The sequence below is a fragment of the Phodopus roborovskii genome, unplaced genomic scaffold (genome assembly GCF_943737965.1).
Source record: "Phodopus roborovskii unplaced genomic scaffold, PHOROB, whole genome shotgun sequence".
In the NCBI taxonomy this organism is placed as follows: domain Eukaryota; kingdom Metazoa; phylum Chordata; class Mammalia; order Rodentia; family Cricetidae; genus Phodopus; species Phodopus roborovskii.
In genome coordinates, this window is record NW_026126407.1 from 9,588,988 (window position 1) to 9,612,153 (window position 23,166).

General features: G+C 41.2%; 1 protein-coding gene across 7 annotated transcripts in view; it reads left to right on the forward strand.

The window, feature by feature from the left end:
- The window catches only part of Kiaa0753 (KIAA0753 ortholog), a 47,111-nt gene that overhangs the window by 11,103 nt on the left and 12,842 nt on the right, over window positions 1–23,166 (forward strand). For all 7 annotated transcript variants that reach the window (XR_007834251.1, XR_007834252.1, XM_051180073.1 and 4 more), the window contains exons 4-14: window positions 1,052–1,158; window positions 2,641–2,703; window positions 4,488–4,703; window positions 6,684–6,894; window positions 12,148–12,380; window positions 13,449–13,615; window positions 14,442–14,561; window positions 15,674–15,763; window positions 15,985–16,074; window positions 19,899–19,977; window positions 20,955–21,086. Coding sequence is in view for 5 of the 7 variants with exons in the window: in XM_051180073.1 (XP_051036030.1) it covers window positions 1,052–1,158; window positions 2,641–2,703; window positions 4,488–4,703; window positions 6,684–6,894; window positions 12,148–12,380; window positions 13,449–13,615; window positions 14,442–14,561; window positions 15,674–15,763; window positions 15,985–16,074; window positions 19,899–19,977; window positions 20,955–21,086 (1,508 nt within the window). In the remaining 2 variants the exon portion in view is untranslated. The remainder of the gene's footprint in view (window positions 1–1,051; window positions 1,159–2,640; window positions 2,704–4,487; window positions 4,704–6,683; window positions 6,895–12,147; window positions 12,381–13,448; window positions 13,616–14,441; window positions 14,562–15,673; window positions 15,764–15,984; window positions 16,075–19,898; window positions 19,978–20,954; window positions 21,087–23,166) is intronic.

Genomic DNA, 23,166 nt, shown 5'->3' on the forward strand with positions numbered 1-23,166 from the left:
GCTGGTTGTACTGGACTCACCTTCAAGGTGGAGAGTTAAAAACTCCTGCCTAAGCCCATTGCTGTTTCTGTTCTTATAGGTATGTGTATGTGCATTTTCTCCCCACTGTGTGACTGACCCAAATAGAGGTGTCAACAATTTAGCCTGGAGGCTCCCCTATGACTCTTACCTGTGTGTGCAACTTCTGGCTTCAAAGTTTTGTCCTTCTTAGCAGCCTAATTGCCTTAATTGACTCTTTTTTTAAATCTGGTGCTAAAACTTAAACCCACGCACACTCTGCAAGTGCTATGCTGCCAAGCTGCCCTCCAGCCCCACTCCCTCATATGTAACAACATGTTAATGAGACAACTACATTCAGAATGTACTTACATTTGCAAAGTATTGCTGCTATCAAATTGTCTGTTAAAGAGCTTTGTAGAATAATTGGTGTAAATATATTTGGAAACAGTGGCCTAGAAGAAGTGCATGGAGATTGGATTTCCCCTGGGCAGTCTTCTGGAAATGGTCTGAGCTGATCTTTAAAGAATATGGGGAGCCAGTGTATACAAGAATGTGCTTCTTGACATGTAGATGGAGCTTAGATTTAAAACCATTCAGATGATTTTAGCACTTCTATCTTAATGTCTTAGAGAAAGAATTTTGCATTTGAATTCAGGATAAGAAAGTAAAAATGATCTCACTTAGTATGAAAATAGTCCAGTAAAGATTTTTTTTTGTTATTGTTTTTGGAAAGTAGAGGAAGCTTTGTGGATTTTGGCTCAGTGTAAAGGAATTTTGAGACAGTAAGAAATGCTTCACAGTGAAGTCCAGTGGGATTTGTTTCAGTGAATTCTGGTGTGCTGGCCAGCTTGCCAGCATCTTCCTGTCCCATCTGTCTTGTCCCTTCTGTCAGTATTCAGGCTCTCACTCAGTCTTATCCGTGACTGTTGAAGGTTTTCTTATTAAGACCTGAGAGCTTCAGCTATCACTTCGTTAAGGTCTTAAAGTTTCCTTGAGCTTCTTTGTGTGTTTTGTTTTGTTTTTTAATCTAATTTGGGAAAAATACTTTCAGGTAGACTAGAAGAAGCTTTGGATCCAGATGAAGAGCATCGAATCCAAGTGAGGAGACAAGAGCAAGCTGTGCGTTCTGCTCGTATGCTCTACGTTCTTCAGCAGCAGGTGTGGAAAAGCCAGGGGAGGTGCAGTGGTGGCCTGCATGTGGCTTTCTTAGGGACTTGCAATTTTCCTTGTCACAGATAGAGGAGCGCAAAGGGCCCTGCATAAATTCTAATGAATTTTCAGGGTTAATTCCCTGAACTTATATGGACAATTAACGTGTGTGTGTGTGTGTGTGTGTGTGTGTGTGTGTGTGTGTGAGAGAGAGAGAGAGAGAGAGAGAGAGAGAGAGAGAGAGGAGAGGGGGGTGTGGGGGAGAGATGTACATATGATTAGTCTCCTTAAACAGTTGTTTTTGACTTTGGGGGCATAGACTAAAAGCTTGTACATATGAGCCTGAGTTGTAAAGGGACTTTCCCATCAGTCTTAGAGACTAACATGGTTATTCTTTATTTAATGAAAGAATGAAGACTGTTGCCTTTCAGGAAATATTTAATAGTTGGTAAACAGGCATTTGCATTGTTTTTTTTTTAACAGGCAGGGTTTCTCTGTGTAGCTCTGGCTATCCTGGAACTTGCTCTGTAGACCAGGGTGGCCTTGAACTCATAGAGATCTGCCTGCATCTCCTCCTGAGTGCTGAAATTAAAGGCATGTGCTACTACCACCTGGTAGCTCTTTATTTATTAATAAACCTTTAAATTTTTTCTGGTTATTGAAGTTACATGTTTAGTTTTATAGCTTGAACCAAAAGCTATACCTTTTATTTGTTTAAAGGCAAATGCCATAGTTAAATTTTCTTTTCTTATTATTTTTTATTAATTTTTTTCATTCCATTTTGTTTTTATTAATTTATTTTTTTATTCCAAAACTTTCTTGTGTAATCTTTTTGGATCCTATGTTGGTTCTTATTCTACACCATTGCCACAGAGATTGTTCTAGGCAACTGCTATACCATAGGCTCTCTCTCTCTCTCTCTCTCTCTCTCTATATATATATATATATATATATATATATATATATTCCTAGCTGAGGTTGTTCTGAAACATGAATCTAGCATGTCAGAGTTTTACTTAAAGACTTCAGTGGTGCTTGGTAATTCCCCCTACGTCCCCACTTTCAGTGTATGTGTATATATATGCTGTGTGTGAAAGAGTTTTACTGTGTAACACTGGCTGGCCTAGAACTCAGATAACCACCTGTTTCTGCCTCCTTAGTGCTGAGATCAAAGATATGGTCCCTACACCCAGCAGAAAGCAAAACTCTGTAGTGTGGCACTTAAGACTTAGTGAGTTGGCCTTCTGTTGTTCATGTTCAGTTCTTCTTACACTAGGGACCTGAGGATAGCTCTATTACCCATTTTGACCTGGAAACCAGTCAGTGTTTTGGGAGTGTGGGCAATAGTTAATAAAGGTTATATTTGAATTAATAAGGGTTATATTTGAGTTAATTAAGGGTTATATTTGAACAAAACAGGGTCTGTTTTTCCTATAAGAAAGATCAATGAACAGGTATAAAAATTTCATTTTCCACCTTTTCATAAAACAGGTAAAAGAAATCCAGGAAGAATTGGATAAATTGAGTCCACATAAAATTAAACATACTAAGAAGGTATGTTATAATTGAGTATTAATAGAATGCATTTTACAGTGTTTTGTCAGAGTGTATGTAAACCTGTTGGAGACTAAACTACGTGTTGTGAATGTGGAGTTCCTTCCAAGGAAAAGGATCTGAAACAGGTCACTGTATGTTCACTCCTGGTATAGAGACAGGTCACTGTATGGTAATTCTTGGCATATAGACTGAAATGAAAGTATCAGTACAGAACACCCAAGATCAAGTTCTTAGCACAAAGGAAATGTATTTGCCCCAGAGGGACAAAGGTCAGGGAATAAGAGACAAAGACAGGAGCTAGAGGACAAGGGAGAAGGGGCAGGGGTGTTTGTCCCAGAAGACAAAGGACTGCCTCTGGATAGAGAGGAGACGGACGTGGCCCACAGGCAAATGGAAGTTTATAAAAGTAAAATGGGAAACCTGTGTTAGGATGAGGTGTTTAATTTTAATTGGGCATGTTAATTAGGTGGGCCAAAGGGGGCTTTTGATTGCCAGACTAAAGTACTTTGAAAGCTGGCCCTTGGTAGTCAGCCTCAGGAGGAAGAAGTGGCCAAATAATGGAATAGACCTTGGTGGTTAGCTTTAGGAATGTGATCTAACAGTTTTTAGCAAGGCAGAGAGAATGGGGGGAGAAGGACAAGGCCTGCCAGAGCCATGTTCACCATGCTGGAGCTGGCCAGAGGCCTTCACAGACAGCAGGAAAGAAAATAACCTGTTTCTAGAGAATGTGAGGCTTTTTAATTTTCTTCATGTTGGGAAAGGTTTTACAACAGGGAACACTTTGTATAGCAGATAGACTCCAGATGTTCTTTTTTGAAAAAACAATTTATATCCTGACCATAGTTTCCCCTCCCTCTTCTCTTCCTAGCCCCCCACCCCCACCCCAGTCGCCTTTGCCCCCTCCCTACTCCTCCTCCATTTCTATTCAGAAAAGGGCAGACTATGGATATCAACAAACCATGATATATCAAGTTTTCAGTAAGACTAAGAACCTCCTCTTGTATTAAGGCTGAATAAGGCTACTCAGTAGGAGGAGTAGGGTTCCCAAAGCCAACGAAAGACTCAAAGACAGCCTTGTTCCCACTATTATGAGTCCTATGAGAAGACCGAGCTACACAACTGTAACAGAGGGCCTAGGTTAGTCCCATGCAGGATCCCTGGTTGTGGGTTCAGTCTCTGTGAGCTCCTCTGAGCCCAGGGTAGTTGATTCTATGGATTTCCTTGTGGTTCCCTTAACCCCTCTGGTTCCTGCAATACTCCTTCCCTCTCTTCAGCAAGATTCTCTGAGCTCAGCCTAATGTTTGGCTGTGGGTCTGTGCGTCTATTTCCATCAGTTGCTGGATGAAGCCTCTCTGATGGCAATTGGGCTAGGCACCCATCTATGATATCATCACATTGACTTTTTTTTTCTCCAGTTGTGTTTAGTTCTGTCCTAGGTCTCTAGGCCATCCAGCTTCTGGGTCTGATGCTCCTGGTAATGTCAGGGGTAAACTCACTCTTGTGACATGGGTCTGAGGCTGGACCAGTTATTGGTTGGCCACTCCCACAATCTCTGTACCACCCCTTAACACAGTATATCGCATTGGCAGGAGAGACAGTAGGTTGAAGGTTATGTGGCTGGGTTGGTGTCCCAATCTCTCCATTGGAAATCTTGCCTGGTCACAGGAGATGGAAGTTCAGGCTACTATCCCTCATTGCTAGGACTTCAGATAGTCTTAAAGGTTGCTGTGGTGTTAGAAATTAGAACCTGAAGTAACCCCTTGCTTCTTCTTTGTTGCCAGTCATGGGCAATGTCTAGGCTGGCAGCTGCTCATCGAGGAGCCATCCGGGCCTTACAGATGTTTGTCACTCAGTTTACTGATGGAGGGGAGCACCCAGTTCCTGCTCGGTGTAAGGAACTGGGCAGCCTTATTCGTCAGCTTTCACTGTGTTCTGCCAAGCTGGATACTGATCCTTCTGTGCCAGATGTGGTCATAGACATCTTGCAGCAAATTGAGGTATGAAATAGACTTGTTTTTGTTAAAAGGGTGTTGTTTCAAGGAAGGGAAATAATGCTGACTCTAGTTCTAGTCAGTGAGCTACAAGACAAAGCTGCTGCCTGGTAACTTGAGGCTTTTCAGAGGATATAAGTTTGATTTTTATTTTTTTTTATACTCTGGTCTTTATTATATTTCTCTTCTTTGAGAGAAGAAGAAATGATATACCAAATAATACATACTGTGGCACACAAGCCCACATATCATCTAAACACAGAGTTAATAAAAAAAAAATGAAAAGAAAGGGAAAGGAAAATGGCAAGGAATTTTCAGAGTAGCACTTACTATCAGTATTTGATCTAGATAGGTTTTAGAAAAGAAACACTTAGGATACATGCAGTAAGAACCTCAGATCTCAGGATGACTGGAAACATCTGGCATTCCACAGGTGGTATGTGGTAATCAGGAATGGACAGTGTTCTTATTGGCAACAAAGACAGCATTAGCAATGAGTTCTGGCTTTATAGTTTCATATGTTTGTAGAGTCCTGCCACACAATGTAGTCTTTGATTCTTGCTGCAGTACTCTGACTTGCAAATGCATTTGTTACTACTAATTTATATTGTTGCTGTTTTTTTTTTTTTTTAAGGATTTATTTATTTTCTGTATATGAGTGCTCTATCTGCATGTACAACTTTATGTCAGAAGAGGGCATTAGATGCCACTATAGATGGTGGTGAGCCACCATGTGGTTGCTGAGAGTAGAACTCAGGACCACTAGAAGAGCATCCAGGGCTCCTAACTGCTTAACCATCTCTTCAGCCCCTATTGCTGCTGTTTTTAAAGCAAAGGTCAGAGTGTTCTCTTGAAGGCTGGAACTAATAATAAGCCACCCATGCCAGTGTTACTTCTGTAGTGTATTATTATTCAAAAATAGGAAAAGATAACCCTGTATTAAGCTGTTGGTCCTCGTGGAAGAGTGGCACAGTAGGGAGAATTCTGTCTAGCACTAACTGGCTTTAGTGGTCATTAAATGATGCTTTGCTATTACAGTCCTGTTGTTTAGCAAATGTCTGTAATTAACTTTGCTATATCTGTGTAGACATAGCTCACTATCAGGAGTGTGAATGTCAAGGGTAAATCTCAGAACTTTTGACAGCGTATCACATCATGTCATTCATCCTCTTTCAACTTACCTATATGAAACATTACTGAACAAAATAATTTTGTTTAGAGGACCTATCTTACAAACCCTAGAAAGGATCTCCAGAGGTTACCCCATATCCTGAGCAAGAGCACCTTGAACAGTGTGTTTTAAGCATATGTAGATCTCCCCTAGTTTTAAAAGTACTCAGTAATGTAGGAAATTGAATTCTTGTTGATTCCTTGACCGACTTACTATCTTGTTTCCATATGATCCTGCAAATTCAGCCTCCCTGACTATGTTTGGTTGTTTTTAATTTGTACTGATCAGTACTGCCTGGTGATGAGTGGGTGGGTGTGCCTTAGAGGATGGGGACACACATCTCCTGCCTTTACTGACATAGACAAATAGCCACTGGACCCACTGTTAGCTGTGGACATGTATGTTTAGTATAATGTATTTACCCACATAAAACACTGCTTGAGTTTATGGGGTTTTGTTGGAAATGAATACCCTGTTAAATCGCATATAGCTATGTTCTGAAGACTGGTTAGTTTCCCAAGTGATGATTCATGATTTTAAGGTTAGGGTGTCTCTTAAAAATGGTCACACTCAGAACATTTTTACTGTTGCTTTTAATGAGCTAAGTGAGTAAAATAGTTTTATAGAAATTATTTTTATAAATTAATCACATATTGTAAATAATACTTATTTTAAATTAAGTGCCACACTTTGTTAACCACTAGAGATTACCATTTAATGACATGTCTCTTTGGAAGGTGTTATTTTTCAGTGTTGTGACTAAAGTCATACTCTAGTGAGTTAAACTAAGAAAATAATGACTGTTTTCATGACAGGCTTTGGAATCTCTCCTGGAAAAGAAACTGACACCTAAAAAGGTAAAGAAATGTATCACAGAAATTCGGAGCAAATTTCCTATTGGAAGCCAAAGAATCTTACAGAAATGGCCAACTGTACTGCCCAAGAATGAGAGGAGACCCTTGGTCACAAAGGAGACATTTCCACAGGAAGCCAGTCGACCTTCTGTGGCAAAGAGGCTTCTTGCTGGTATGTGTCTCAAAATGTTAGTGTGTGATATTTGACTCTGTCAAAGTGGCTGCAACAGTTAGTAGGGAGGGTGGGGTGAGGTTAGAACCGTGGCCCTGTCTGTGAGAGCTGTCTTGCAGCTGGGATCAGAAATAATAGCCAGCATGTGTCCTAGGACTGGAGACTGGACTATGCTTCTCAAGCCCTGCCTGCCTATATTCTACCCTTCCTTAACTAGCAGGGATGGAATAAAGAAAATTTGCCCTGGAGGCAAAGTAGGAGGCTTGGCTCCGCACTCACTCTCCTTGTGACCTTGAGCAAATGCTTCATTTATTTCCTCGCCTGAAGAGTTAGGAAACCTGTTCTGCCTGCTCTGGGAGGTAGCATGGTGAGACTCAGATGGATGTGAATTCTGTTAAAAGCATAAAAGTATTGTACCAAACACAAGGCATGCTTAGAGCCACACTACACTATCACCTTTATTGTGCTGTGAAACTTGGCTAGGGCTTTCAAGTTTCAGGCATTTGCTCCTGGAGAGCAATGTGGTAATCTTTAGTATTATTTTTCTTGTTCTTATGATATTTCAGAAGGTCATGTTTCTCTTTCTGTTTTAGATATGACTCTCCTAGTTCTTCATTCTAATTTCCTGGAGTTCCTCCTCCCTACCCAATACCTCCCAGATGTCACAGGGAGCCCCAAGGGAGGGAAACTGTGTCATTTGGGATTTATGATTGAGCCTGATTGGATCAACTGCCTTGTGATTTAAGTAATTGTAGGCCAGCACGGTGCTTAGAGGCTTCTGATTACTGATTGCATTAGTGTACTGTGTGAGGCCGTAAGGAGCTGGGAGGCTGGTGGCTGCCACTCTGCTGGCAGCAGTGTCTTCAGACTCGGCTCCCTGAGAGTTTGCACTGCACTTGCCGTCTGATTGATGCCATTCATAACTGAAAAGGTGTCAGGACCTAGCAGCCAGCGTTGCTTCAATAGATGTAATCTTGGGAGTTACCACACTTGCAGAGTCTGTCCTGTCACTCTTCTGTTCTGGTTTGTATTCTTGGCTGTGTAACTAACAGAGCTATTGGAATATCTGAGGAAAGCAGTGGTTGGGGGAATCCAGTTCCTGACTTACTGCTGCTAAGGAAGAATCTGAATAAGCTTTCATTTTACTCTTAAATATTCTAAATAGAAAGAAATGAAAGTAATAAATACCTGTATCTACTATGCAATTTTAAACATTTTAGTCTCCAATTTTTTCCAAAATTTGTGAGAAGTACCGTAAGTCCCTTGAACAGTTACCCCCGTTCCTTTTTCTACCCTCCCCTTCTGTTATGAGCCTGCTCTGTTTATATGTCTGAGCTTCTCTTTATTATGAGCATAATTGCTTTACACATGTGATCACATGCAGTATATATCAGCCTTTAGTGTGCCTGCCTCTTACTTGAACAGTAGACTTGTTCATGTGAATAGGTGAAATCTATTTTTTCCCAGTGTTATGGTTTAAACCCAAGGCCTAACATTTTAGGAAAGCTGCATCCCCAGCTCAGAGGATTCAAACTTTCTCAATTTTTGTGTGGGTCTCTCTTATATGAATAAACCATAGATCATTTTCATCTCTTCATCCTTATTAATGAGCAGTTGGGTTATTCCCAGTTTCTGTCATAGATCTGTTTGTATGTGTGATACAACATCTCACTACACATTAACCAGGATGGCTCAGAGCTCCTGGGATCAAGTGATCCTCTCTTCCACCTCCTGAGTAGCTGCGAGTATAGGCAGATGTGGCCATTCCACTATTAGTTATTTCTGCTTTTATAAGCAGTGGCAGGGTGAAGTAGAAGCCTGTGCCTCTTCTCTTTGTGTTTACATGTGCCGGTTCTGGGCTGCCCGTACCTGTGCTACAGCTGTGCTGCACTGTGTTTACCTGTGATGCAGCTGTTGCACTGTGTTTACCGTGATGCAGCTGCTGCACCACACATCTTCAGCCTTTCTAGGGCATCGATCCATCGATCGATCGATCGAGCCACCCTGCAGAGGAGTTAGCCAGTTCACTCCGGTGCCAGTGGTTTCTGGGTTTCCTCACTCCTCATTTATGTTTGCTATCATAATTCACACTTTCCCATTTTAATGGCTATGAAGGTAGCTTATGGCTTGATTTTCCTGATTACTGAATGAAGTTTGTCATCTTCTCATGCTTTTATTGACCATTTGTTTTTCTGCATAAATTGTAGTTTCGATACTTTTTGACATTTCTCTGTTGAGCTGTTTATTTCCTTTATTCATTTGTAAAAGTTCTTTATACCATGGGAGTATTGATCCCATGTTAATTACATGTATTTCTGGGATCTCTTTCCAGATTTGACTGATTTGTTATGGTGACTTTTGATCAAAAGCTATAGTTCAGTGTAAATAAACCCTAATAAATTGATATCATATTTGTTTGAGTTTAAGGAAGTCTTTTCTGTCCTGATGATATTCTCCTATTATTTTCTTCTTAAAGCTCTGAGATTTTCCTCCTTTAGGACAGTGGTTCTTAACCTCTCTAATGCTGCAGCCCATTAATATACAGTTCTTCATGTTGTGCTGACCCCCAACATAAAATTATTTTGTTGCTACTTCATAACTATAATTCTGCCACTGTTATGGATCATAATATACAACCCCCAAAGGGGTCATGACCCACAGGTTGAGAACCACCACTGTTTTAGGACTTCATGCTTGTGTGAGCTATGCGTTTTTCATTGTGGGGCATGGATTCCAATCTGATAATTGGTATATGGTCAGTAGCAATCTTCAGGTCATATCTACTGATCTGTGACTCCCATCCTGTGCCATCTGTTCCTGTGTGCCCTCCACACAGCCTTCACCACTGCAGCTTTTGCCTAGATTCCCATCTCTGGTCAAGAAAGACACCCCCCCCCCCCCCGTCCCTCTCCACTTCACTCCCCATTTTGTTGGGCTAATTCTTAGGCTTCTATACTTCACATGAATTTTTAAAAATTAGATTTATTATTTTATGTGTGAGTGTTTTGCCTACATGTATGTATGTGTACCATGTGTGTACCTGTTGTCAGAAGAGGTCAGAAGAGAGCATTGGATTCCCTGGAACTGGAGTTACAGATTGTTATGAATCATTTTGTGGGTGTTGGGACCGAACTTGGGTTTTTCTAAAAGAACAAGTGCTCTTAAATGCTAAGCCAACCCTCCAGCCTCTTCATATGAATTTTAGGATCAGTATGTTTCGGTTTTGTCTGTCTGTTTGTTTTGTTTTTTGGTAGTCTTACTATTGTAGCCTTGGCTGACATGGGACTTGCTTTGTTGTCCAGACTCACCTCAAACTCACAGAGGTCTGCCTGCCTTTGCCTTCTGAGTGCTGGAAATAAAGGTATGCACCATCACACCCAGCTGGACCAATCTGTTTAGATACATGCACACACACACATACATACACACACACACACACACACACACACACACACACACACACACACACATTTTAATTTGATATAGATTTGAGATTATAGATCACTTGGTGGAGAATTGACATCTTAACAATGTTCTGTTTGTTTGTAAATGAAAACTTGATTCTGATTTTTATTTGTTTCATTTCAATGGCCAGGCCAGGTACATATTCCCAGCACTGCAAAAATAAAATTAAAGCTTTGAAATGTTTTCTGTGAAATTCCTGAGTTTTTCATTAGATTTCCTCCTCATTTTTTGGGAGGTTTTGTGTTTGTATGTTTGTGTTCGATGTTGTTTGTTGTTCCAGGGCTGGAAAACCCAGAACCTCTCTCATGCTGACATTCTACCACTGAACTGTTACCCAGCCCTACCTACAGTTTGTTACCCATGTTAATGGGATGTTTTTCCCATTACATTTCATGAGTAGTTATTTTGTGACTTTTGTATGTTGCTTTTACATGTAGAAACTTGACTGAACAGTCTTATTAGAGTTTATCTGTATTCCGATTTTCCTGAATTATCTATGTAGGCCTTTATCTCATTTTTAAAAAGGGGTTTATTTCCTTTTTTATTGCCAGTTGGATGCCACATGTACAGAATACGGTTCATACTATATTCTATATAAATTAGGGATTCAAAGATGTTGAGTAGAGAAAAAATTCTTAAGTGTTCATTTTTAACAGTGTTTAATCTGAGGATAGAGAGATGGCTTAGTGGTTAAGAGCACTCACTAGTCACTCTTCAGAGGATATGGGTTTGGTTTCTGCACCCATGTGATAGCTCATAGCTATGTATAGCTCCAGTTCCAGGAGATCTGAGGGTACCAGGCATACATATGGTGCACAGATATATATGCAAGCAATACACTCCTTCACATAAATAAATCCACAGTGTTTTGTGTGCGTGTATGTTTCTGTACCCTTGCATGCAGTGCTCTTGGTGGACAATTGTGAGCCACTGTGTGGGTGCTAAAAACTGAACCCAAGTCCTGTGCAAGAACACTAAGTGTTTTAGACACTGAGCCATCCCTGGATCCAGCATTTACATTTTAGAAATACAATGTCTTGGTTAAGGTTACTAGTGCTGTGATGAAATACCAAGACCATAAGCAAACTGGGGAGGAAAGGGTTTATTTTGCTCACATTTCCATATAGCAGTTCATCATCAAAATCTGTGAGGGCAGGAACTCAAGCAGGGCAGGAAGCTGGAGGTAGGAGCTGATGCAGAGGCCAGGGAGGGGGTGCTGCTTACTGGATTGTTCATCATGGCTTTCTCAGCCCACTTTCTTATAGAACCCAGGACCACCAGCCTAGGAATGGCACCACCCACAATGGGCTGCACTTTCCCCATCAATCACTAATTAAGAAAATACCCTACAGCTGGGTCTTTTTCAATTGAGGCTCCCACCTTTCAAATGACTTTAGTTAGTGTCAAGTTAACATAAATCTAGTTAGCACAGACAATTTGGCAACCCAGTGGAAATGTGACTATGATCAGTGGGGGCCAGTTTGGGGAGTGTCTTATAATCTAGAGACACTTGAGAGGCCAACCTGGGTAGGAGCAAGACATACTGCAGAATTAGGAAGACAAGAACTGGGAAATCAGTAAATGTGGGTTCTGACATTGAGGGGGTTCTGGCCATGGTGCTTAGCCATTAGTAATTACAGCTATGGTGGTACTGGTATGGGGTCAGGGGGTGTGGCAGCAGAGCCCCATGCTTGTCAAAGAGCCAGGCTGGAGATTAGTGCCTATGTGCTATTCAGTCATTCAACCTGTGTGGTTAAGTAGACTTTCTCCTCTGAAATCTCTGTGTAGATGACTGTCAGCCGGATGTGGAGCTTCCAGTGACTCAAAGGCTGGAGAGTGAACTTGGTGTGGTAGATGAGGATACTCTTCCAGGAGAAGCTCCTTCTATGTTGGGCCATGGTCCAGGCACCAAGGATGAAGTACTAACCCCAACAAAAACAGGAGCAGTAAGAAAGAAGACTGCAACGGAGCATGTGCCATTTAGGAAGAAAGATACTCTGGAGTCAGCTAGACTACAGCAGGTACGGTCTTTCCTTTCTTGTGATCCATTGATATTGTCCAAGGCCATACAAGCTGCTTAAGGGTAGAACCAGCATTTGTTTGGGGGCCGATGAATGCCACAGCCCTGAGTCCAGCAATCTAAGTTGACTTACTTAATTTTAGATGTGCTTTTTATTTTAACAAAAGCCAATTTGTAATCCTAGTATAGGATATAACATTCTACCCTTCCCTGCTTCAGTAAGATCCTAACTAATTCAGTACCATGGTCATAATTAGGAAGGTTTTTCTTAAAATTCAGTATTTGGAAGTGTGGAGTTGAGAGAATTTAAGATTTTGTTCTGAGTTTCTAGTGGGGGGTGCTGTTCCTGGGGCTGAAGATAGCTCAGTGGTTTTAAGAATACTTGCTGCCCTTCCAGAAGACCTAGATTAAGCTCCCAGCACCCACATGGTGGCTCATAGCCACCTGTAACTCTAGTTCTTGGGGGTCCAGTGCCCTCTTCTGGCCTCCACAGGCCCCTGCTAATGTGCACAGAAATACATTCAGGTACATAGACATACATGCAGGCAAAGCAATTTTTTTTTTAATTATGTTCACATAATTTTTTTTTTTTTTTTTTTTTTTTGAGATAGGGTTTCTCTGTATTGGTTTGGAACTAGCTCTGTAGACCAGGCTGGCCTCGAATGAGGTGCTGGGAAGTCAGGACTGAATTTCTTAGCCCCATGCCCAATGGTATTTGAAATCATGTGATTCATTGAGGTTAGACTAAGGTTCAGAAATGTTCAATATTTTAGCCAAGAATATTTTATAATTTCCCTGAAAACAATCATGGGCTTTTAAAAAGGGGGAGATAAAATAGTAAATATTTTATATATGCAAATGTAGAAAAGCCAAGGATTCTAGGTCCACCCTTGGCCAGGTTTACCACTTCAGTGTGAATTATATACTTCTCCCATTGGCCTCAGAGTGCTTTCTGTTAGCTTTTAGAATGACTGCAAAGAGACACTTGCATCTTCCTGTGAGTCAGAGATTGAACCTAGAGTGTCTTTGATACTTATTTGGCTTTGTAATGCATGTTTATTTTTTACAGGGACTCCACATATCTGAAAGAAATAGACCAAACCAACCTTACAGCAAAAGCAGGTTGCATCAGACAACAGTATCATCCAGATTAAAAATGAACCGACTGCCTGTGAAAGACCACAGGGCTCCTTGGATACCTCCAAACCCCACGTCCCCACCAGCCTCTCCTAAATGGTATGCAAAATTCAAGGACTATGAGTTTGCATGGCATTATTTTTCTTCCACAGAGGACACACATTAGAGCAAATGAGCTAGTAGGCTTCATTCTTTCCCTTGGGCAGAAATGCTTATTTGGGTGAGTGATACATGAGTTTTTTGTCTAGAAGCTTGTTGGTTCCTTTTTGTACCTGTCCATGGGTGGAGTATCTCAGTGTACAGTGGGTATGTGTCATTGTAGGAAGGATTGTGACTGTTGTCTGTTCTGTGTGTAGATTGTGCTTACTTGAGGCTGGACATTGTATGTCTCTTATGTCTTGTTTTGTTTAGAGTTTCTCTGTGTAGCTTTGGAGCCTGTCCTAGAACTCACTTTGTAGAACAGGCTGGCCTTGAACTCACAGAGATCCGTCTGCCTCTGCTTCCCCAGTGCTGGGATTAAATTCATGTGCTACCATCATCTGGCTGATTGTGTGTTTTTGTTTGTTGTTGTTTGTTTTCATGACTTTGTCCTGATTTCTTTGTTTTATGCATGTCAATACAGGGATGTGAATTGAGTTAGTAATATAATAGGTCAACAGGGTGAAGTCTGTACTGCTAACCAAGTGGGTCTTGACCTCTTTGGGGGTCAGACAAGCCTTTTCATAGGAGTCACGTATCAGATATCCTACATAATAGATATTTACATTACGATTTTATTTTAGTTTTAATTTTTCAAGATAGGGTTTTTCTGTGTAGCAGTTCTGGCTGTCCTGGAACTCACTTTGTAGACCAGGATGGCCTCTTAGGATGAGCCATGGGAAGCGGACAAATGATTGCAAAAGGCATGCTTTTCCATTTGGTGCAGCGCTGCGTGGCTAAAGGTGAAGTCCATTCCAAGAGATGCCACAAAGGAACAGTCCCTCCAGCAAGAAGATACTGAGGAGGGAAGTCAGTTGGGAGGTGCTGCCAAGCAAGAAGCAGCCAGGTTTGTATTAGCATTTTTCAGAATTAAAGGGCACCATTTATATATAGACTTGGAAGCAAAGCTCTTCTTATCTTTTCTGTGTCTAAAGCTGATTATTTAAAATTAGGTTGCTGAACTTTCCTATTACACTCTCCAGCTTACCACAGGCCCACCACTCTTTTATTCTCTCTTATTTCATTCATTCAAAACTTTTATGTATGTCATTTGCCAATTTGTAAATGGCACAGTTGTGCACTCTCTGCACTTTAAAAAAAAAAAAAAAAAAAAAAAGAGCAAATAAGACCATAATCCCAGCCCTTCTTATTTGCCACCAGTGGGAAAATAGATGTAATTAGTTGTGATTTAAGATAGAACATGGTATACACCCTAAGATCTGGGCAAGTTCAGGGCGGGGAGTGTTTACTTCTTGGTGAAGAGAATGGAGCTTCATGCAGGGAGGTAGGAATTAAACCAGGACTAGCACAGGCAGGAATAAATGTGAGGGGTGTAATGAAAACGTTCCAAAGGAAGACAGCAGTGAAAGCAGCTTGCTCTGCATTTGTTTGGCTGGAATTACCCTGGCAGTTATGGGAAAGCAAACATGAAAATGGGTATTAGGGCCAGGGGGTAACTCAGGAGTACAGCATGGCTCCAGTGTGTAAAGTACACTGTACTCCAGTAGAGCTCCATCTCCAGCCCTTAAAAAAGAGTGAGTCGTTAGAGAATTTGGCGATATTCACATATCCTGAACCAGAATAATCAAAGCTCTTTACAGATAGGCAGTAAAATTGTTTAGAGTTACCTTTCCCTTTTGTCTTTATTTGGTTTTATTATACCTTCACTGGGGTCCATTTCTTGGTCTAAACAAGTAACCTGTCCTGAGTACAGTGGTGATTGGCTTTCTCATCAGCAGCTTCCTGTGTATGTACTAATTGTATATAAATAACCTTTTGTAAGGACATACTGTGGAAGCTTTCATGGATACACAGAGAGTACATTACTGTTTGAATCCTTTCATAGAGCCAGGATTGGTGCTGTGCTGGAGGAGGGGGCTCATTTCTGCTCTGTTTCTGTGATAATGGCACTGTGTGGCATTGAGACATGGTTACCTTGACTCTTTTACTGTCTGTTAGGCTTTCTTGGCCAGATGCTCGGTCTTCCAAAAGAATGAAGGAACTAGAAGAATTGGAAGCCAAGGAAATGGAAAGAATGCAAAAGCAGAGGTAAATAGTTGTTTCTGAGGTAAACAAGGAGGTGGGTTTGTTCTGCATTGTCTCACTCCTTTGCCAGGGAGTCAGGATTGTTGACCTCACTTCTGCTTACTGGCTCTCTGCCTCCTTAAAACTGCAAAGCTACTGATGAAGCCAGTGGTAGAGCCAAAGATAGAAGCCAGGGCAGTCCTGACTGCCCTAAGGAGAGCTGACAGGACTTTACCTCCCTCTAGACTTGATTGGCTTGAGGCTGAGACTTCTAGAAGAACCAAGGAGCTGGATGAACTGAAAGCTGAAGAAATGGATCGACTTCAAAAATTAAGGTATATGTTTGCTACTGGAGAGTGATAGGGTGTGTGCCCCTATTTTAATTGATTCTTATAGTTTGAACAGCCAGCCTGGACTTTGTCAACCTCACCTCATTCCCAAATCAAGAACGGAATGAATGAACATTTGCTTGTTTCTATGTACACTACACCACAGTTTCCTGGGAGTGTGTAGAGTGTGAAGAACTACAAAACCACATAGGATCTGGGAGGAGTTCTGTGTTTGCTTCTTGTTAGCTGCAGTGCATCCCAAGGCGGATATCATTCTTCCTGAGGGCAGAGGGTGAGCGGATGTGCGTGGTGTGTGTGAATGATGAGTGTGTGGATGCTTTTGTCTCACGTTAGCCTGAATGTGGTCTGAGGTTTTCAGATGAGTTCACTTTCCCCGGTTCATTCGCTAAGAGTGCTGCCACCTAACAGGCAATGAAGAGATATGCTTGAGATGTAATGGAGCTGATGCCACTGCCACAGGTGACTCATTTTTCCAGCTCTGATAATCATTCACCCTGTAGTCAAATGAACAAAGCATTGATTCAAACATCTGTACGTTTTGTCATCATTAGCGATGGCATTCAGTCCCAGTTACAGGGCTCTGGTTCTTTCATTAGAGGCCAAGGTGACTAAGGTTAAGATTTTAGTTACATAATCACAGAATGCTAGGATTTCAAGGATTTCCCCCCTACACACATAACCGATAGTTCCAAACTTCTGCTGTCTCCAAGAAGTGGCCAGCATGTGTATACATACCTCTACAATGGGGTGGTCACAGCTTTTGGAGGGACTCTGCCTTGATCATCCCTAGCTAGTATAAGGTTGATTGTCTGTGACTCTTGTCCACTTGTCTTTTCGTATGTTTATTATTTTATGTGTATTTCTTTTCTGAAAAAAACAAATGTAGTATAACAGAAAAACACACTAAATTCACATATACGGTTCAGAATATTATAAATGAACACCTGTGTGTTGCCTCCCAAACCAGGTAATGTTGTTGTAGAAGCTATGCCCACTTCCCCCTAGTGATACCTACTGTCCTGATTCCTGAGTTAATCTTTTAGTTACCCTTGTTCACAAATCTACTACTGATGAATAAATACATTGCTGCCAGCAACCTTAATTTTGGATACAGAAGTACAAATTTAGTAGAGCATGGGAAGGGCAGTTTTACTAAGGTTAGAGGAAGACTGGAGAGAATAGGTTGCAGAACCTGAACCATCACTTGACTTTAAGTTTTCCTCAGAGTATTCCAGAGCCCCATCCCAGGAATCAGAGAGCAAGAGCATGAATGAGTCATGACAGACAAGATAGACTTTACCACCTCAGGGCCTGCAGGTGAACTAGGTCTACTAGACTTCTGGAAGTCTTGTCTGGAGAGTGAGCTGCCTGGTTGTGCTTTGTTTTCTCAGCTCCGGGCAGCCTCTGGGGTGAGGGAGGACCCTCAGCAGATAGGTCCCAGAAGGTCATCACTTCATCAAGAAAGACAAGTGTCTAGGCTGGGCTTGCTTACATGGATTTTTGTTGTTGTTGTTGTTGTTGTTGTTATGTCCTCTTTCTGTTTGTGTGCTTGTTTTGATGAAGCGTGGCCTAATTTAGCTTCTTTTTTTTTTTTTTTATTGTATTTTATAGCTTTATTGGATACTGCAGATAGTTCTCATCCACATTGATTGTCTATAGGTTTGAGGGGGGTACACGGGTGGTGGTTTGGTTGTTAGTGTTTTTTGTTTTGTTTTGTGTAATGTTTTGAATGTGGTAACAAGGATATAGATTACCAAAGTATAGAGCTTGTTTGGTGACTCCCAATCCTCGTATTCTGGACAAATGCTTGCAGATATAGTAGGAACAATCATTTGGCCGAGATGACTTTGTTGATTCCTGCTATCAGCATGCACATCTGGAGTTCCCCCTCTCCTTTGTGGCAGATTTTAGATTTCCTTGAATGTCCAAGAGGCACACTTCCTGAAGTCCACCCCACGGATACCTTTGTGAGTGTTGATGTATTCTCAGGACACCACAGTCTTAGTTACTTTTCTATTGCTATAATAAAACACCATGAACAAGGCAACTTATAAAAGAAAGCATTTAATTGGCTTACAGTTTCCATAAATTAGACATAATGCAGCATGAAGGAATGGGTAAGAACTCACATCTTGTTCTACAAGTCAGAGGCAGAGAAAGACACATACATTGAAAATGGCTTTGATGCCTCAAAGCCCTTTCCCAGTGATAGACCTCCTGCAACAAGGACACATCTCCCAGTCCTTCCCAAACAGAAGAGTTCCACCAACTGGGGACCAAGTATTCAAACATGTGACCGATGGAGATCATTCTCACTCAAACCACAACAGCCACCTCAGTGATGGCAAAATGGCCTTTCTTCACCCCTTGCAGGAGGCATATGCCAGATTCTCTAATTTAGCTTCTTAGAGAGGATGAGTTAGGAGTGGTATATGCCTGTGATCCCAGCACTTGGAAGACTGAGGCAGGAGGATTGCCATGAGGCCAACCCATTCTATAATTGCTTGACCTTGTGTCAAAAAAATAATAATAATTAATTGGAGGGAAGGGAGTCTTTTTGCCAGACATTTAAAATCTAAAAATATCTGTTTTATGCTTATATTTGCATACCCATTATTAGTCTTATTAGAGAATCCTTATTTGAGAATGATTTTTAGCAGAAATTTTGTTAATATTATACCTTTTATTATTAGATAATTATACATATACAAGATTGTAATCATACAGAAAAACCTTGGGAAATAATTTTTTTAGCTACCTAGTGTACCATCTTAAACTGTTGACTACATATAGCCAGGGTGTAGATATTGACACAGTGAGGGTACATGTGATCAGCTAGCATTGCTACAGTCATGAACATGCCCATCACCACAACATCCCTTATGTTGCTGCCCCTAATCTGCTTTCCCTTTTTATAGTTTTGTTTCAGGACTTTTATTTCTACAGTGTATAACTTTCTGGAACTGGCTTTTTAAATTTTTGCTTATTCCAATGGGAGGGAATTATTGTACCATAGTGTGCACAGTGTACACATGGCGGTCGGAGGCCCACTTGCAGGAGTCAGTTCTCTTATTCAACTACGGGGATCAAACTCTGGTCATCAGGCTTCACAGCAAATGGCTTTAGCTGCTGAGCCATCTTGCCTGCCCTAGAATTGACCTTTTTTTCCCTGAACTAATTCTCTGAAGAGTCATTCTGGTCACTGCACATGCTATTTGTTCATTCTTTCTGTTGGTGAGTTGAAGTTCATAGTTTAACCAGTCATCTTAGTAAACGACTGAGGGACATCTGGGTTGTTATTAGTATGGCATTGTTATGACTAAAGATGGTTTAAACATACATGCATTGTGTGATGTGTTTTTATTTCACTGTAGTAAGTTCCCAGAGTGAATTTGCTGGGTTGGATGCTTCTGTATGTTTTGGTTTCCGTCTTAGTCACTGTGAAGTCTGTTGCTATGAAGAGACACCATGACCAATGTAACTCATATAAAAGAAAGCATTTAACTGGGGGCTTGCTTATAGTTTCAAAGGCCTAGTCCATTATCATCATGGTAGAGAGCTTGGCAGCAGGCAGGTATGATGCTGGAGATATAGCGGAGAGTTACATGCTGATCTGTAAGCAGGGTGTGGGGGGGGGAGAGAAAAAGAGAGGGGTGGGATTTTGGTCTGAACTGAATCCAGATCTACTTTTCATAAGACCCCAGGGAATACATGTGGCCATTGCAGTTGGAGAAGCACCTGGAGGAGTTACATAAGTATGTAAAATAGGACATTCTGACCACTAAGTTGTCAACTTTACTTCTGAACAGTGTTTCTGCCACCCAGTTAGCTGACAAGGTTGAGGAGGCAGTGCTGGAGCGGCTGAAACCCCTCTTGATCAAAGCCCAGGTAACTGGTCCATCTCATTTGCTTGCCTTTGGCAGTCTGAAATGAAGAGTTATTACACAGGTCATGCTGACCCTTTTTTAGAGGGCCAAGTGTCTCTTTGATGGTGGGAGCCTGCAGTACAGAACAGGGTTTCACTCTGGGACCCTTCACAACCTCCAGACCACCACACAGTATCCACTGCCCTCATGTCCTCTGTGGGGGTGTGTGTGGAGGGGGCCAAGGTTATAGGTAAGGGGAAGAGAAGCCGGCACTGCTTTTGAGAAGGGTGACATTTTAACTTGGGGAAGGAGTTTAGAGTGAATTTTCAATTATTTCCAAATCAGTCTATTGATAATGATGGTGTTCACTTAATTATCCCCTGGATGCTAGTCTCTGTGACCTTGGTAAACTTAGAATGATTAGTTATTTTACAATAGAAGAGAGATTTGGGGCACCTCTGCACAAACTAGAAGTTTCTCTCAAAGATGAAGTGACTTACAGAATACCGCGATTTTATGTCACCCTCCTGTAAGCAGTAAGGATTCAATAGTGACACCCTGGAAATAGAAGCCATGTTGTTTTCATGCCTATAGATGAAGTCATGTAATAATATTATGACCTTAATTGACTGAATGGCATTCTGAGTCTAAGAAGTATTAGGCTATTATAACCTCAGAGGGCTCCTAGAGATGGAGTTATGCAGTCTCCTTATTTAATGCTTGAGAAAAGTATAGACTGGACAAGTTGAATGACTTGCAAAGCAGCATATAGCTACTCTGGCAGTGATTACAAAGTTGAGAGAGTTAAAAAATTGTGTGGAGCACTGAGAACAACACATGGCATTTGTTTTCATGAGGACTGAGTGCTTTGGTTGCTGCAAGAAGCCTACTATAGCTAGAGCTGATGAATAGTTCCACACAGGTTATTCTGCAACATGGCTTATTTGTTCTGAGTTGTGAATTTTCATAATCTGTGAATGCATTTGTCCATTTTAATAGAGAGTTAATTCTTCTGTGGAAGTAAATAGTCTTTTGAAGGATTGTCTGTCACCAAGTGCAGCAGCAGCAACAACAGTAGCAGCAGCATCAACAGCAGCAGCAGCAGCAGCAGCATCCCAGCCTGCAGAGCAGGTGCGTGGTGTCGGGAGTCTGATATTATTACGTGATCATGTCTCTAGTCAAAGGAAAATGGTATGCAGATTACTTAGCAAACACCACATTATCCTACTCAAGGAGGGTGAAAATTCTTTTTCCTGTGTAACATGTTAATTCTTAGAGTGTGTATTTAGTTCTGTGTCTGAATAGGCCTTGTAACCAGCTCACAGACATCTCTGGAGCTGCAGGTTTTTGTTGGTGCACTTTTCTCTCTCCCCTAATGACAGAGTGTAGATAAAGTGTGGCCCTGAATATTGATGGCTTGAGGCAGAAGAGTAGCTCCCTCATTTCTTTTTCATCCAGCCTGCTTTGGCTCATTACTGGCCTAATTTCCTTTACTTTTAAGGCCTAATATTTTTGTTGAGCAAGCAAGTTTTGAGTACCCAGTACATGACCACGCCTGGTCTAACAGAAAGGAAAGAAGGTCCAAGAAAGAAATGAAAGCATTCGAGGAAAATGAAAACCCCCTTTGTAGTTCTTCAGGCTGATTTTCCTCAGGAGGATTTGCATTTAATGTTTAGAGGATTGTCCCTTCTGCTTGGCCTTAGGGACTTTGGAGTAGAAAGTACAAGATGCATTCCTTTAGTCTTCTGAATGTTGAAAAGAAGGTGCCTGCTGCTGTAATTGCTCCAAACAAGTAACAGGCAGAGAATAAAGGAGGTAGGAGGAAGCAGGAGAGAAGATGCAATAGCCCCATGGCCAGGAGTAAGAAGACTGTAGGTCAAGATTGTTCCAACTAATGTAACTATCTTCATTGCTGTCATTCTTTCTGTGTTGTTATTTTATATTAGAGTCCCATGTGAGGTCAGGCTGTGAAGACTGGAACTAAGCCTCCATTGTTCATTATAGTGTAAGGCGTGTGATGGCGGTGCTTTTTGTGCATCACCACCACTAAAAGCCCCTTTTAGCCTCCCCACAAAGTAATGGGCTAGCGTCTAACCTAGGAAATCAGCTCCATACAGCAGCTCAATATGAAAGGAAAATGAAATACTAACAATACAACAAACATATAAATACTATAACTAAAACAGGTTTTTATGTGCAAATTACTTTGTAGGCCTTAAATCATCTTTAATACAATTGTTTAAAAGATAAAACCCATCTCTTTTTGTTTGTTTATTTTTTGTTTTTTTGTTTTCTTATTTTACATATGGACCCCAGTTTCCTCTCCCTCTCTCCCATTTCCCCTGATCACCCTCCTATTCCATTCCCCCCTCACACATGTCACAGGGAGGGTGATGCCTTCCAGGAGGGAACAAGGGGTAGCTAAAACCCATCTCTTGTTTAGAATTCTGGGTTGTTGGAAGCATTCTCATTGCAAAAAAATTTCCAGGCTGTACATCAATAATCACAGTTAAAAAAATAATCAAACAGGCAACTAATGACTGCTGAGAGAGAGAGAGAGGGGCAGAGAGAGAGAGACAGAGAGAACTAGTCTTCCCCAGGGATGAACCCCCTAATTATCCAATACAGAATGGTCAACCCTGAAATCATGTACACAAAAGTAACACTAAGTGTCTTCAGCAGGTTGTGTTTATATGTTTATATATATATATATGTATATAAACATATATATATATAGTGTGTGTGTATGTGTAATAATAATAAACAGAGGCTAGCACTTAGAGAGAGAGAGTAAGAGGGGGACATGGGAAGAATTGGATGGAGGGAAAGGGAAGGGGACAAGTTATATAATTATATTTTAATTAAAATATTTTTTAAAAATTAAGAGTTTGAGGCCAGCCTGGTCTACAGAATGAGTTCCAGAACAGCCAGGACTACACAGAGAAACCCTGTCTCAAAAAACCAAAAGAAAAGGAAGAAGACAAGTCCAGAGAGGCTGAGTAAATTTGTCCAAAATTGAAGGGCAGAACCAGGCCTCACTCCCAGGAATGTCTCATTCTTTACTTAGATGATATTAAAAGATAATACACACTAGATTATAGATCTGTATTAGGATTAAGAAAAATAGATGGGTGTTGCAACAGAAGACTTTGGTCCTAGCACTTGGGAAGCAGAGGCAGGCGGATCTCTGTGAGTTTGAGGCCAGCCTGGT